The sequence below is a fragment of the Mobula birostris genome, chromosome 9, assembly GCF_030028105.1.
Source record: "Mobula birostris isolate sMobBir1 chromosome 9, sMobBir1.hap1, whole genome shotgun sequence".
NCBI classification, from domain to species: Eukaryota; Metazoa; Chordata; class Chondrichthyes; order Myliobatiformes; family Myliobatidae; genus Mobula; species Mobula birostris.
The window spans coordinates 153,452,245-153,467,748 of record NC_092378.1 but is presented as its reverse complement, the minus strand read 5'-3'; the positions used below and the strand labels follow the sequence as shown (position 1 = coordinate 153,467,748).

Genomic DNA, 15,504 nt, shown 5'->3' with positions numbered 1-15,504 from the left:
TCCCTCTGGTTCCTCTTAAGCATTTCACCTTTCACCCTCAACCCATGACCTTCGTTCTAGTCTTACCCAACCTGTTTTAGAGCGAGCATTGTGTGTGTGTGTGTGTGTGTGTGTGTGTGTGTTGCTCTGGATTTCCAGCATCTGCAGTATCTCTTGGGTTTATGATTATTTAGTGCTTTTCCTGTTGGGATTTTGCTCTGTGCATAATAAACCTCATGTTTATCCAGACAGCAAGAACCACTGGAAAACCATCTATGGAAGGGTTTCTGCTGCTCTTGGTTGAGGTACTAAATTAAACACTGATCCTACCAATCACAGAAATACGTGAGCTTTGTTACATGTACATTGAAATGTGTCATTTGTGTTGACAACCAACACAGTCCGAGGACGTGCTGGGGGCAGCCCACAAGTGTTGCCATGCTTCTGGCACCAACATAGCATTCCCACAACTTACTGACTCTAATTGGTGTGTGAGGAAACCAGAGCACCGGAATCAGGTGTAAAGCATATAAGTTCTTTACAGGCATGGGCCCTCTGCCCCTCCCTCACCTCCCCACTTGGATCCTCTTATCGCCTGCCAGCCCTTCCCACTACCTTCTTATCCTGGTTACCGCACCTTTCCAGTGCTGATAAAGGGTCTTGACCCAAAATGTCGGCTGTCCATTCTCCTCCTGAGATGCTGCCTGACCTGCTGAGTTAGAATATCGAGCATTTTGGTTCACAGTTGCAATGTACCGACATTTAAACCTACTCTGAGATCAATCTTGCCTCATTTTTCTATCATCCATGTAGCTATCTAGAATGCCTTACAGTTGACATTTCAGGCTGAGACCCTGCATCATTCGTGATGGTCTTGGCCTGAAACGTCGAATCTTTATTTCTTTCCATAGATGCTGCCTGACTTGCTCCAGCATTTTTGTGTGTGTGTTGCTCTGGATTTCCTGCATCTGCAGAGTTGCCTTTGTCCCTAATGTATCTGCCTCTACCACCACTGCCGGCAACACATTCCGCACACCCACCACTCTGTTCAGAACACCTATCTCTGACGTCCCCACTATACTTTCCTCCAATCACCTTAAAATTATGCTCCCACTTTCCTCAGGTGGTTTGTGTGTGTCGCTCCAGACTCCCTGTGTTTATTTATTTATTTCCCAATACTGCGTGGAGCATCCCCTTCCAGCCCAGAGAGTCGGCCGCCCAGTAACCCACCTATTTGACCCCTGCCTTATCACAGGACAGTGTACAATGACAATTAGCCTACCAACCGGTACGTCTTTGGACTGTGGGAGGAAACCAGAGCACCCGGAGGAATCCCACATGGTCACATACAAACTTACTTACAGAGGACACTGGAATTGAACTCCAAACTCGAATGGGTCAAGATGTAGTACTGTTGCACTATGTCTGTGTTGCTCCAGATTTCCAGTAACTGCAGAATCTCTTCATTTTCATTCTCTGAGTGATCTTTTCCCAGATTTCCAGTATCTGCAGAATCTGTCCGTGTTTCCAGTCTCTGAGAGATCTTTTGCCAGATTTCCTATACGCACAGAATCTCCCCGTGTCGCCAGTTTGAGAGATCTTTTCCCAGATTTCCAGTATCTGCAGAATGGCTCTATTTCCAGTCTCTGAGTGACCTTTTCCCGATTTCCAGTATCTGCAGAATCTCTCTGTGTTTCCTGTCTCTATTCCAACACTGGACTGATCCTTTTCCTGTTCTGTTCTTCAGGATATAAAGCTGTTGCAGAGGTTTCCCAGCCTGGCTTCAACCACGGAGTCTCCCGATTGGATGTGCCGTTCCCATGACAATGCATTCTCTGGACGAGCCCCTGGACCTGAAGCTGAACATCTCCAAGCTCCGGATGATGAGGGGGAAGAAGCAGAGACGCCACGAGGCTGCGGAAGAGAGCAATGCCCGGAGGGAGCTGAAGATGACTGACGATGGCACCATGGTTATGGCACCGGGATCTCCCCAGGCCCCGCAGACTGGTGAGGATCTCGTTCAAACTGACCGAGTACTGAAAGGCCTGGATAGAGTGGACGTTGAGAGGACCTCCTATAGTGAGAGAGTCTAAACCAGAGGGCACAGCCTCAAAATAGGGCGATATCCCTTTAGAACAGATGATGAGGAATTTCAGAGGGCCAGAGGGTGGTGAATCAGTGGAATTTATTCCTACAGACGGCAGTGGAGACCAAGTGGAGGTTGATAGGTTCTTGATTAGTCAGGGCATCAATGGTTCTGTGAAGAAGGCAGGAGAATGGAGTTGAGAGGGTTAAGCCAGCCATGTCTGAACAGCAGAGCAGTCTTGATGGGCCAATTCTGCTCTTAGCTCTTGTGTTTAACAAGGACCTGCAGAGCTGAGAGATGTTGGTACAGGTGAGAACCTGGTCATTCACTGCTGTCCGCTGGTGGTGCCACTGCTCTCTCGGATCCGGGAGGCAACAACCCCAAAGCCTTAGAACATTGGCCATTCGGCCCACCATGTCTGTACTGGCCATCATGCCATTTTAAACTAATCTATGCATGTGTTCTATATGCCTCCAGACCTTGCCCCTCCACGTCAGCCTAAATGCCTTTTAACGTCTCCTATTGTATCTGCTTCCACCACTTATGTGTAATTCTAGGCAGGATGTGGAGAAGGTGAGACGGTATGAGGTATAAGGAAAAGTTGGACAAACTTGAGTTACTTTCCCTAGAGCTTTGCAGGCTGAGAGGAGACCTCAGGACGATATCCATCTACCATCGACCTTCTGGCACAACACTCAGGCACTTGGGCCATATTATAATTTTTTATATATTGTTTTGTAACTGTATGTTTTCCTGCTATGATAATTATGTGTCTGGTGTTGTGTGTTGTCTGTGATTATTGGTACTGCTTCTTGCACCTTGACCCCAGAGGAACATTGTTTCCTGTGGCTGTATTCATGTACACGGTTGAATCATGATTGAACCTGAACCTGATGGTTTTATAATTATGATAGGAGAGGCCGTTAGAATGTTTTCTCCAGAGCAGAAAAGTCAAACACCAGAGGACACGGGGGTTTGGTGAGTGGGGGCAGGTGGAGGTGATGTGAGGGACTAAAGTTGATTTTTACTCACAGGGTGTGTAGGTGGCTGGAATGAGTTACCAGGAGTTGTGGTGGAAGCAGACCGTTTGCTGGAGTTGAAGAGGCTTTTCGATAGACAAATGAGTACGAAGGGAGTGGACGGATATGGATGATACACAGGAGGAGGACGTTTAGTATAAATTGGCATCAAGATTGGCACAGCATTGTGGGCTGAATGGCCTGTCTGGTGCTGGGCTTCCCCTGGCAGTATGTTCCTGGCACACAGCACTCACTGTGTGAAAACATCTTCCCCCACGTCTCCTTCAAACCTTTCCCCTCTCACATACGTCCTGTGTCCTCTGGTGTTTAACATTTCCACCCTGGGGGAAAGACTCTGACTATCTGTCTTATTTAATCCTCTCAGAGTCTGAAATATTTCTGTCCGCTTTCCCTTGGCCTCCTGTGCTCCAGAGAGGGTTTGTCCAACACTCCAGGCAACAGCTTGGTGAGAGCTAACCGCTCAGGGCAATGTGTTAGCATAATGCTATTAAAGCGGAGGTGACCCAGGTTCAATTCCCACCGTTGCCTTTAAGGAGTTTGTATATTCTCCCCGTGACTGTACCGGTTTTCTCTGGGTGCTCCAGTTTCCGCCCATATTCTGAAGACCTACAGATTAGAGTTAGCAAATTGTGGGCATGCTATGTTATCACTGGAAGCATGGCAATACTTGACAATACTCGCTGACTTGATTTGACACAAACAACACGCTTTGTGGTATGTTTTGATGTACCTGTGACAAATAAAGCTAATGTTTATCTTTATTAACAAACCTTGAAAACCTTGAAATTTTACAACTGAATGTGTAAAAAGAGCAAAGAACTCAGGGTGCAGGCGAACCAATCATTTAAACTAGTGCAGTTCTTCAATGCAACTAATAATGGGATTGATTCCTCAAAGCAGAACATTGGAAAGTTCTAACTTTCATAGACTCTGGTCAGATCTCCCTTGAAGTCTTTTCTCTGTATTAAAGAGACACAGGTACACTGGTGAAGACCATAAGACAAAGGAGCAGAAGTCGGCCATTCGGCCCATCAAGTCTGCTCTGCCATTTTATCATGAGCTGATCCATTTTATCCTATTTAGTCCCACTGCCCCGCCTTCTCACTATAACCTTTGATGCCCTGGCCACTCAGATACCTATCAATCTCTGCCTTAAAGACACCCAATGACTTGGCCTCCACTGCTGCCCGTGGCAACAAATTCCATAGATTCACCACCCTCTGACTAAAAAAATTTCTTTGCATTTCTGTTCTGAAAGGGCGCCCTTCAATCCTTAAGTCATGCCCTCTCGTACTAGACTCCCCCATCATGGGAAACAACTTTGCCACATCCACTCTGTCCATGCCTTTTAACATTCGAAATGTTTCTATGAGGTCTCCCCTCATTCTTCTAAACTCCAAGGAATACAGTCCAAGAGCGGACAAACGTTCCTCATATGTTAACCCTCTCATTCCCGAAATCATTCTAGTGAATCTTCTCTGTACCCTCTCCAACGTCAGCACATCCTTTCTTAAATAAGGAGACCAAAACTGCCCACAGTACTCCAAGTGAGGTCTTACCAGCGCCTTATAGAGCCTCAACATCACATCCCTGCTCCTATACTCTATTCCTCTAGAAATGAATGCCAACATTTCATTCGCCTTCTTCACTACCGACTCAACCTGGAGGTTAACTTTAAGGGAATCCTGTACGAGGACTCCCAAGTCCCGTTGCATCTCAGAACTTTGAATTCTTTCCCCATTTAAATAATAGTCTGCCCGTTTATTTTTTCTGCCAAAGTGCATAACCATACACTTTCCAACATTGTACTTCATTTGCCACTTCTCTGCCCATTCTTCCAATCTATCCAAGTCTCTGTGCAGACTCTCCGTTTCCTCAGCACTACCGGCCCCTCCACCTATCTTCGTATCATCAGCAAACTTAGCCACAAAGCCATCTATTCCATAATCCAAATCGTTGATGTACAATGTAAAAAGAAGCGGCCCCAACACTGATCCCTGTGGAACACCACTGGTAACCGGCAGCCAACCAGAACAGGATCCCTTTATTCCCACTCTCTGTTTCCTGCCAATCAGCCAACGCTCTATCCACGTATGTAACTTTCCTGTAATTCCATGGGTTCTTATCTTGTTAAGCAGCCTCATGTGTGGCACCTTGTCAAAGGCCTTCTGAAAATCCAAATATACAACATCCACTGCATCTCCCTTGTCTAGCCTACTGGTAATTTCCTCAAAAAATTGTAATAGGTTTGTCAGGCAGGATTTTCCTTTAAGGAATCCATGCTGAGTTCTGCCTATCTTGTCATATGCCTCCAGGTGCTCTGTAACCTCATCCTTGACAATCGACTCCAACAACTTCCCAACCACCGACGTCAAGCTAACGGGTCTATAATTTCCTTTTTGCTTCTTTGCCCCCTTCTTAAATAGCGGAGTGACATTTGCAATCTTCCAGTCCTCCGGAACCATGCCAGAATCTATCGACTTTTGAAAGATCATCGCTAATGCCTCTGCAATCTCCACAGCTACTTCTTTCAGAACACGAGGGTGCATTCCATCTGGTCCAGGAGATTTATCGACCTTTAGCCTATTCAGCTTCCTGAGTACTTTCTCTGTCGTAATTGTGACTGCGCACACTTCTCTTCCCTGCCACCCTTGAGTGTCCGGTATCCTGCTGTCTTCCTCAGTGAAGACTGATGCAAAATACTTGTTCAGTTCCTCTGCCATCTCCTCATCTCCCATTACAATTTCTCCAGTATCATCTTCTATCGGTCCTATATCTACTCTCACCTGTCTTTTACTCTTTATATACTTGAAAAAGCTTTTAGTATCCTCTTCGATATTATTTGCTAGTTTCCTTTCATAGTTAATCTTTTCTCTCTTAATGATCTTCTTGGTTTCCTTTTGTAAGGTTTTAAAGACTTCCCAATCCTTTGTCTTCCCACTAATTTTTGCTTCCTTGTATGCCCTCTCCTTAGCATTAACTTTGGCTTTGACTTCTCTTGTCAACCACGGTTGCATCCTTTTTCCACTCGAAAATTTCTTCTTTTTTGGAATATACCTGTCTTGCACATTCCTCACTTCTCGCATTAACTCCAGCCACTGCTGCTCTGCCGTCTTTCCCGCCAGTGTCTCTTTCCAGTCAACTTTGGCCAGTTCCTCTCTCATGCCACTGTAATTTCCTTTACTCCACTGAAATACCGACACATCAGATTTCGGCTTCTCTTTTTCTAATTTCACAGTGAACTCAATCATGTTATGATCACTGCCTCCTAAGGGTTCCTTCACCTCAATCTCTCCAATCACCTCCGGTTCATTACACAATACCCAATCCAGTACAGCCAATCCTCTAGTGGGCTCAACAACAAGCTGTTCTAAAAAGCCATCTCACAGACATTCTACAAATTCTCTCTCTTGAGATCCAGTGCCGACCTGATTTTTCCAATCTACTCGCATGTTAAAATCCCCCACAATTATCATACCACTGTCCTTCTGACAAGCCTTTTCTATTTCCAGTTGTAATCAGTAGTCCACATCACTGCAGCTGTTTGGAGGCCTATAAATAACTGCCATCAGGGTCCTTTTACCCCTGCTATTCCTTAGCTCAACCCATAAAGATTCTGTACCTTTTGATCCTATGTCACCTCTTTCTAATGATTTAATATCATTTCTTACCAATAAAGCCACGCCTCCCCCTCTGCCTACCTTCCTATCCTTCTGATACACCGTGTATCCTTGGACGTTCAGCTCCCAGAGACATGCATCCTTTAGCCAGGTCTCAGTGATGGCCACAATATCATACTTGCCAATCTGTAGCTGTACGACAAGATCATCCACCTTATTTCTTATGCTGCGTGCATTTAAGTACAACACCTTAAGACCAGTATTTGATACATTTTGCTTTGATTGCCCTACAACTTTATTGCACTGCAACTCATCCCAATGGCTACACATTTGCCCCATCACCTGCCTGTCTTTCCTGACATCTTTACTGCTCACTATCTTCTTAGATTTATTTCTGTTTTCCCCTTCCTCTGCTCTATCATTCCGGTTCCCATCCCCTTGCCAAATTAGTTTAAACCCTCCCTAACAACTCTATTAAACTTTCCCGCCAGGATATTGGTCCCCTTCGGGTTCAGGTGTAACCTGTCCATTTTGAACAGGTCATACTTCCCCCAGAAGAGATCCCAATTATCCAAGAATCTGAAGCCCTGCCCCCTACACCAGTCTCTCAGCCAAGCATTCATCTGCCTGATCCTACTACTCTTGCCCTCGCTAGCACGTGGCACAGGTAGCAATCCCGAGATTACTGTCCTGGAGGTCCTGCTTCTCAGCTTCCTTCCTAACTCCTGGAAATCTCTCTTCAGGACCTCCTCCTTTGTCCTATCTATGTCATTGGTACCAACATGTACCAAGACAACTGGCTTCTCACCCTCCCCCTTTAGAATATTCTGGACCCGATCCGAGACATCCCGTACCCTGGCACCTGGGAGGCAACACACCATGCGGGTATCTCTGTCAGGCTGACAGAATCTCCTGTCTGTTCCCCTGACTATGGAATCCCCCACGACTACCGCATTTCTCTTCACCTGAAGGTGAGATAAAAGATTACAGTGAATGAAAGGCAAAGCATCAACTTGGAAATAAATGCTTCACTTCAAAGGAACAGACTATTAATTGATAATATTCTTATTCTAGCTTCTTCCTCCAAGGGTCTTGGCCTGAAATGCCAACTGTTTATTCCCATCCATTGATGCTGCTTGACCCGCTGAGTTCCTCCAGCATTTTTTGTGTGTGCTACTCCAGATTTCCAGCATATGCAGAATCTTACGTGTTAATGAATAATATGCGATGCTTGGATGTATTAGTAGATGTGTATTGAGTTAGCTTAAAATTATGTTGAACTGTTATAAAAGGCAGATGATGTTTCTTCACAAACACTAGAGATTCTGTGCATCCACAGCAACACACACACAATCTGGAGGAACTCAGCAGGCCAGGTATCATCTATAGAAAAGGGTAAACAGTCGATGATTTGGGCTGAGACCCTTCATCAGGACTGGAAAGGAAGGGAGAAAATGCGAGAAGGACATTTTGACAGTTTCTTAATCAAAATCAGGTTTATTTTCCTGTGGTAGTCTGCCTCAATGACTATTGCCAGTAGCACTTACACCTACTGTGATAAAGTTTTTGAGTGGTTGGTGATAAAGCATATCAATTCCTGCCTGAGAAGCAACTTGGATCAGCTCCAATTTTCCTCTCGTCACAACAGATCAATAGCAGATGCCCTTTCATTGGCTCTTCACTCAACCCTGGAGCGTCTGGACAATGAGGATGCATACATCACGATGCTCTTCATTGACTCCAGCTCAGCATTCAATACTAATATCTCCTTAAAACTAATCAATAAGTTCTAAGACCTCGGCCTGAATACCTCCTTGCGGCAACTGGATCCTCAATTCCCTCATTTGCAGACCCCAGTCAGTTCAGATTGGCAACAGCATCTCCTCCACAATTTCCCTCAGTACAGGTGCACCCCAAGGCTGTGTGCTCAGCCCCCAGCTCTACTCACTTTACACTTATGACTGTGTGGCTAAACACAGCTGCAAAGCGATCTTTAAATTTGCTGATGACACCACTGTTGGCCAAATCAAAAGTCGTGATCAATCAGCATTTAAGAGGGAGATTGAAAATCTGGCAGAGGGGCGCCATAACAACAACCTCTCACTCAAGACTAAGGAGCTGATTATTGACTTCAGGAGGAGGAAACAACAGGTCCATGAGCCAGCCCTCATCAGGGGAATCAGAGGGAGAGGGATGGCAACTTTAAATTCCTTGGTGTTATCATTTCAGAGGCCCAGTGTGTAAGTGCCATTACGAAGAAAGCACAGGAGTTTGTTGTAGTAGTAGTACTAGTCATACTTTATTGATCCTGGGAGAAATTGGTTTTCATTACAGTTGCCCCAACCAAGAATAGAGTGTAAATATAGCAATGTAAAACCATAAATAATTAAATAGTAATATGTAAATTATGCCAGGAAATAAGTCCAGGACCAGCCTATTGGCTCAGGGTGTCTGACCCTCCAAGGGAGGAGTTGTGAAGTTTGATGGCCACAGGCAGGAATGACTTCCTATGACGCTCTGTGTTGCATCTCGGTGGAATGAGTCTCTGGCTGAATGTACTCCTGTGCCCACCCACTACATTATGTAGTGGATGGGAGACATTGTCCAAGATGGCATGCAACTTAGACAGCATCCTCTTTTCAGACACCACCATCAGAGAGTCCAGTTCCATCCCCACAACATCACTGGCCTTACGAATGAGTTTGTTGATCCTATTGGTGTCTGCCACCCTCAGCCTGCTGCCCCAGCACACAACAGCAAACATGATCGCACTGGCCACCACAGACTCGTAGAACATCCTCAGCATTGTCCGGCAGATGTTAAAGGACCTCAGTCTCGACAGGAAATAGAGACGGCTCTGATCCTTCTTGTAGACAGCCTCGGTGTTCTTTGACCAGTCCAGTTTATTGTCAATTCGTATCCCCAGGTATTTGTAATCCTCCACCATGTCCACACTGACCCCCTGGATGGAAACAGGGGTCACCGGTACCTTAGCTCTCTTCAGGTCTACCACCAGCTCCTTAGTCTTTTTCACATTAAGCTGGAGATAATTCTGCTCACACCATGTGACAAAGTTTCCTACCGTAGCCCTGTACTCAGCCTCATCTCCCTTGCTGATGCATCCAACTATGGCAGAGTCATCCGAAAACTTCTGAAGATGACAAGACTCTGTGCAGTAGTTGAAGTCCGAGGTGTAAATGGTGAAGAGAAGGGGAGACAAGACAGTCCCCTGTGGAGCCCCAGTGCTGCTGATCACTCTGTCGGACACACAGTGTTGCAAGCACACGTACTGTGGTCTGCCAGTCAGGTAATCAAGAATCCATGACACCAGGAAAGCATCCACCTGCATCGCTGTCAGCTTCTCCCCCAGCAGAGCAGGACGGATGGTGTTGAACGCACTGGAGAAGTCAAAAAACATGGCCCTCACAGTGCTCGCTGGCTTGTGAAGATTCAGCATGACATCTCAGACTTTGACAAACTTCTGTAGATGTGTGGTGGAGAATATATCAACTGGTTGCATCACGGCCTGCTAGGAAACAACAATATTCTTGAACGAAAAGTAGTGGATATGGCCCATTCCTTCATGGGTAAAATGCTCCCCACCATTGAGCACATATACATGGAATGCTATTGCAGGAAAGAAGCATCCATCCCCTGCAACTCCCACCATGCAGGCCATCCTCACAGCTGCCATTGGGAAAGAGGTACAGGAGCCTCAGGACCCACACAACCGGGTTCAGAAACCGTTATTACTCTTCAACCATCAGGGAGAAGGTACAGGAGCCTCAGGACCCACACAACCAGGTTCAGAAACTGTTATTACTCTTCAAACAGTTATTACCCCTCAACCATCAAGAAGGAGGTCCAGGAGCCTCAGGATCCACACCACCAGGTTCAGGAACAGTTATCACACCTTAAACATCAGGCTCCTGAACCAGAGAGGATAACTTCACTCATCTTCTCTTGCTCATCATTGAACTGTTCCCACAACTTTCAAGGACTTTTCATCTTATGTTCTCAATATTTAATGCTTACTTATTATTATTCTTTCCTTTTCCTTTTGTATTTGCTCATTTTGTTGTCTTTCTGCACATTGATTGTCTGTCCTTTTGGGTGTAGTTTTCCAATGATTTTATTTTGTTTCCTGTACTTACTGTGAATCCCCACAAGAAAATAAACCTCAGGGTTGTATATGGTGACATATATATACTTCGATAATTTTTGAGCTTTGAGATATGCTATGAAATTTGTTATTTAGTGACAGCAGTAGTCCAATACATAAATGCACTATAAATTACAATAAGAATATATAAAATTAATGACGGATGCCATATTCGGGCCTAGATCCTTCATTAGGACAGGAAAGGGGAAGAAGCCAGAACAATAAAAGTAAGAATATTATGTATTAATAGTCTCTGTTCATTTCAAGTGAATCTTTGCTTTGTTTTTCATTCACTATAATCTTTTATTTCACTTTCACCAGTGTACCTGTGTCTCAAGGGTCATGGCCTGAAATATCAACCGTTTATTCCTCACCATAGATGGTGACCTGCTGAGTTCCTCCAGCATTTAGTGTTTAGCTTATCCACAGCCAGTACCTGCATCCTTCCGTTAATATATATTGAGTGTGTTGATGAGAATCCAAGCACACCATTACAATCCTACCCCTTTCTCACACAACTGTTCTTGTTCCAGGTCCTTTTATGGTCTCCCAGGCTGACGAGAAGCAGGACTCCCGCTACTCTCCGTCCCAGAGCTCTGTGTCCATCGTGGACCTGAGCCTCTCCCCTGGATCTGCCCTCGACTCGCCCCCCAGCTCTGCCCTGCTGCCTGACGAGTTGCAGAATGGTGGTGAAGATTCTCCAGGTGTTGGGACCGTAAGTCTTTGAGGCCCAAAGGGGGTCCCCGTTCTAACCACTTTTTACAGGAGCAGTGCAGAGTGTTCTGACCAGCTGCTTCACTGTTTGGTTTGGGAATTGCAAGCCAGCTGAACACAAACACTCCAAGGGATTGTGAGGACTGGTGAGAAGATCATTGGGGTCTCTCTTCCACCCAACAAAAACATTTATTCAGAGCCCTTCGCATTGTCAATGATCTCTCCCGTCTGTCCCACAATCTCTTTGTCCCCCTGCCATCCAGCAGAAGGTACTGTAGCATTAAGATAAGGACTGATAGGGAGGGAAGTGGCTTCTTCCCCCAGGCCATGAGATTATTGAACTCTGTGCTACCACCCAGAAGTCATCACCACCAGTAACATTACACTGTTTACTTTTTGGCTTGTGTTGTAAATGCACTTGATGCTAAATGTCAGTCTCTGGAATAGATTTAATTCTTTGTTAATTTATTTGTGGTAATATTACTTTATATGTTGTGTGTGAGTTATATGTAGTGTGTTGTTCGCCTTGGTCTGGAGGAATGTAGTTTTGTTTAGTGATATACATGTGTATGGTTGAATGACAATAAACTGAAATTGAACTTGACATTGAGTGGGGCTGCACAGTGATCCCATTGCCCCAAGACGACAGCGGACTGACCTGCCATCACACAGCGGTCTGACCGTTGTGTGTACTGTAGATGTCTGGTCAGTGTCCACAGCTTCCACAGTGGCTCCTCGCAGTTGCATCACATCGACAGCAGATCTGCTCAGGTCTGAGCAGAATCCGACAGTAACTGGTGGTGGAAAAGATTTGGAGGTAAAGGTTTAACTGGAATAGAGGTTCTGTTACTTGCTCAGACCCAACAGTCATGGATCTCCCGGTTAATGGTGGGGTCCAGGGCATTAAAAAATGGTTGGGAACCCCAGGTCTAGACTATTGATCTACAGGCAGTTCAAATCCCACATGACATCTGGGGAATTTAAGTTCCATTAATTCACTCAGTCTGAAGTAAAATAACGAGAATCAGGCTTATTACCATTGATACATGTTGTGAAATTTGTTGTTTTTTTGCCATCAGTACAGAACAAGACATAAAAAAATTACTCTAAGATTCAGTAAGAACTAAATATAAAAACTAAATAAGTTGTGGAAAAAGAGAAAAATAGTGAAGTTGAAATCTGGTGGTGGAGAGGAACAAGCTGTCACTGAGTGTGAATCTTCAGGCTCCTGCTATCTCTTCCTTGATGGTAGTAACGAGTAGAGGGCATGTCCTGGGATGGTAGTAACGAGTAGAGGGCATGTCCTGGGACGGTAGTAACGAGAAGAGGGCATGTCCTGGGACGGTAGTAACGAGTAGAGGGCATGTCCTGGGACGGTAGTAACGAGAAGAGGGCATGTCCTGGGACGGTAGTAACGAGAAGAGGGCATGTCCTGGGACGGTAGTAACGAGTAGAGGGCATGTCCTGGGACGGTAGTAACGAGAAGAGGGCATGTCCTGGGACGGTAGTAACGAGTAGAGGGCATGTCCTGGGACGGTAGTAACGAGAAGAGGGCATGTCCTGGGACGGTAGTAACGAGTAGAGGGCATGTCCTGGGATGGTAGTAACGAGTAGAGGGCATGTCCTGGGAGGTGAGAGTCCTTCTTGAGGCATGGCCTGATGAAGATGTCCTCAATGGTGGGGAGGCCGGTGGCCATGACGCAGCTGGCTGATCCTAGAACTCTGCAGCTTTGTCTGATCCTGTGGGTTTACCAATGCTCACTGTTACCATCAAGGAAGAAGTACAGAAGCCTGAAGACACACACTCAGCTCATCAGATTTCTGAACGGTCCATCAACACGACCTCACCATTTTGCTCTGTTTTCCACTAATTTATTTATTTTTATTTCTGATTGTAACTTAGTCATTTTTTACATGTATTGCAGCTGATGTAAACGAACAAATTTCATGACATATGTCCTGGATAATAAACCGGATTCTGATTCTGGTAAACCACGCAGCTATTCCAGCTTGTGTACCAGTGTGCAGTCACCCCGATTCCAATGGTGAAGGTTTTATGTGTTTCTGCAGCCGGCCCGTTTTCTGGAGGGGGACTCAGAGCTCCCAGACGTTTCAGTTCTTCCTGCCTCTGGGTTCGAGGAGCCCCGTGCATCTGCCGTCGTCTTTATTAGTGACACCCCCTAAGGAGGTGCAGGCCCTGCTCGATCTCCCGGAAGAACAGCTGGCGTGCCGATGGCGCAAGGTAAGACTTGCCTTCGGATGCACACAAGGACTTTGCAAATGGTGTAGCTCAAGGCCAAAAGACATAACAGCAGAAATAGGCCATTCAGCCCATTGAATCTGCTACATTATGGCCTATTTATTATCCCTCTCAATCCCATTCTCCTGCTTTTTCCCTCTCCCTCTCCCTTCTTCCTCAAATGCCTTGTCAAAGGCACTTGGCAAGGTCCCACATGGGAGGCTGGTCAAGAAGGTTCTGTCGCTTGGCATTCAAGATGGAGTAGTAAATTGGATTAGACATTGGCTTTGAGGGAGAAGCCAGAGAGTGATAGTGATTGCAGACATCCCACCCTGCAAAAACTCATTTCAGGGAGGGAGCACCATCAATTTGCAGGAGACTTCTGGAAGAGGTGGGATGTCTGCAATAGAGTAGCTCCTTAGCAGCTGGCCAGCGAGTTTAAATAACGTTAGCTATGCTAATGAATGAATGACACCTGTTAAACTCACCTCAACACGTCTTTTACAGTCTTAACCCACCATGGGCAATAGAAAAGTCACTGTTGCAAACAGTGCAGCGAGCAACACTGTCATTATTTTGACCCCTATTAGGCAGGGGTACACTTTAGTGTAGTCTGGGGTGACGTACGTTTTTTTTGGAACACTCTGCAATGGCGCGCTCGCGCTCGCTCGCTCTCTCTCTCTCTCTCTGGCACGCTCTCTCTTGCTTTCTCTTTCGCTCTCAAAAAAATTGATTTCCGTGATATTGTATATAATTTGCGGGCATCAGGGAGCCACTATTAATATGCGGGAGACTCCCGGAAGTTCCGGGAGAGGTGGGATGTCTGTGATTGGAGGCCTGTGACTAGTGCAGAGCCGCAGGAATCAGTGCTGGGTCCGTTGTTGTTTGTCATCTGTATCAATGATCTGGATGATAATGTGGTTAATTGGATCAGCAAATCTGTGGAGGACACCAAGATAAGGGGTGTAGTGGACAGCAAGAAGGCCATCATAGCATGCAGAGAGATCTTCAACAGCTGGAAAAATGGGCTCATAGGGTCATAAAGAAAGCTTTTGGCACATTGACCTTCACAAATCTAAGTACTGAGTACAGGAAATGCGATGTTATGTTGAATTTGTATAAGACATTGGTGAGACCTAATTAGGAGTATTGTGTGCAGTTTCAGCCACCTTTCTACAGGAAAGATGTAACTAAGGTTGAAAGAGTACAGAGAAAATTTTTACAAGGATGTTGTTGGGTCTGGACGACCTGAGTTATAAAGAAAGATTGAATGGATTAGATTAGATTATGAAGACACACAGTCCTCTTTTATTGTCATTTAGTAATGCAAGAAATGATACAATACTTCCTCCGGTGTGATATCACAAAACACAGGACAGACCAAGACTGAAAAAAACTAACAAAACCACATAATTATAACATATAGTTACAACAGTGTAACGGTACCATAACTTGATGAAGAAGTCCATGAGCACAGTAAATGTTCAAACTCTCTTAAATCTGGTGAACCTTCTTTGTACTCCCTCTACGGCGAGGATGTCTTTCCTCAGATCAGGGGACCAAAACTGCACACAATACTCCAGGTGTGGTCTCACCAAGGCCTTGTACAACTGCAGTAGTACCTCCCTGCTCCTGTACTCGAATCCTCTCGCTATAAATGCCAG

The 15,504-nt window shown here is 45.5% G+C and overlaps 1 protein-coding gene across 1 annotated transcript in view; it reads left to right on the top strand.

Moving 5' to 3' along the window:
• Positions 1 to 15,504, top strand: part of glis2b (GLIS family zinc finger 2b) — a 108,420-nt gene that overhangs the window by 69,830 nt on the left and 23,086 nt on the right. The window contains 4 exon segments of the mRNA XM_072269208.1: positions 1,727 to 1,986; positions 11,421 to 11,602; positions 13,672 to 13,689; positions 13,691 to 13,843. Coding sequence (XP_072125309.1) covers positions 1,800 to 1,986; positions 11,421 to 11,602; positions 13,672 to 13,689; positions 13,691 to 13,843 — 540 coding nt within the window. The 5' untranslated portion in view covers positions 1,727 to 1,799.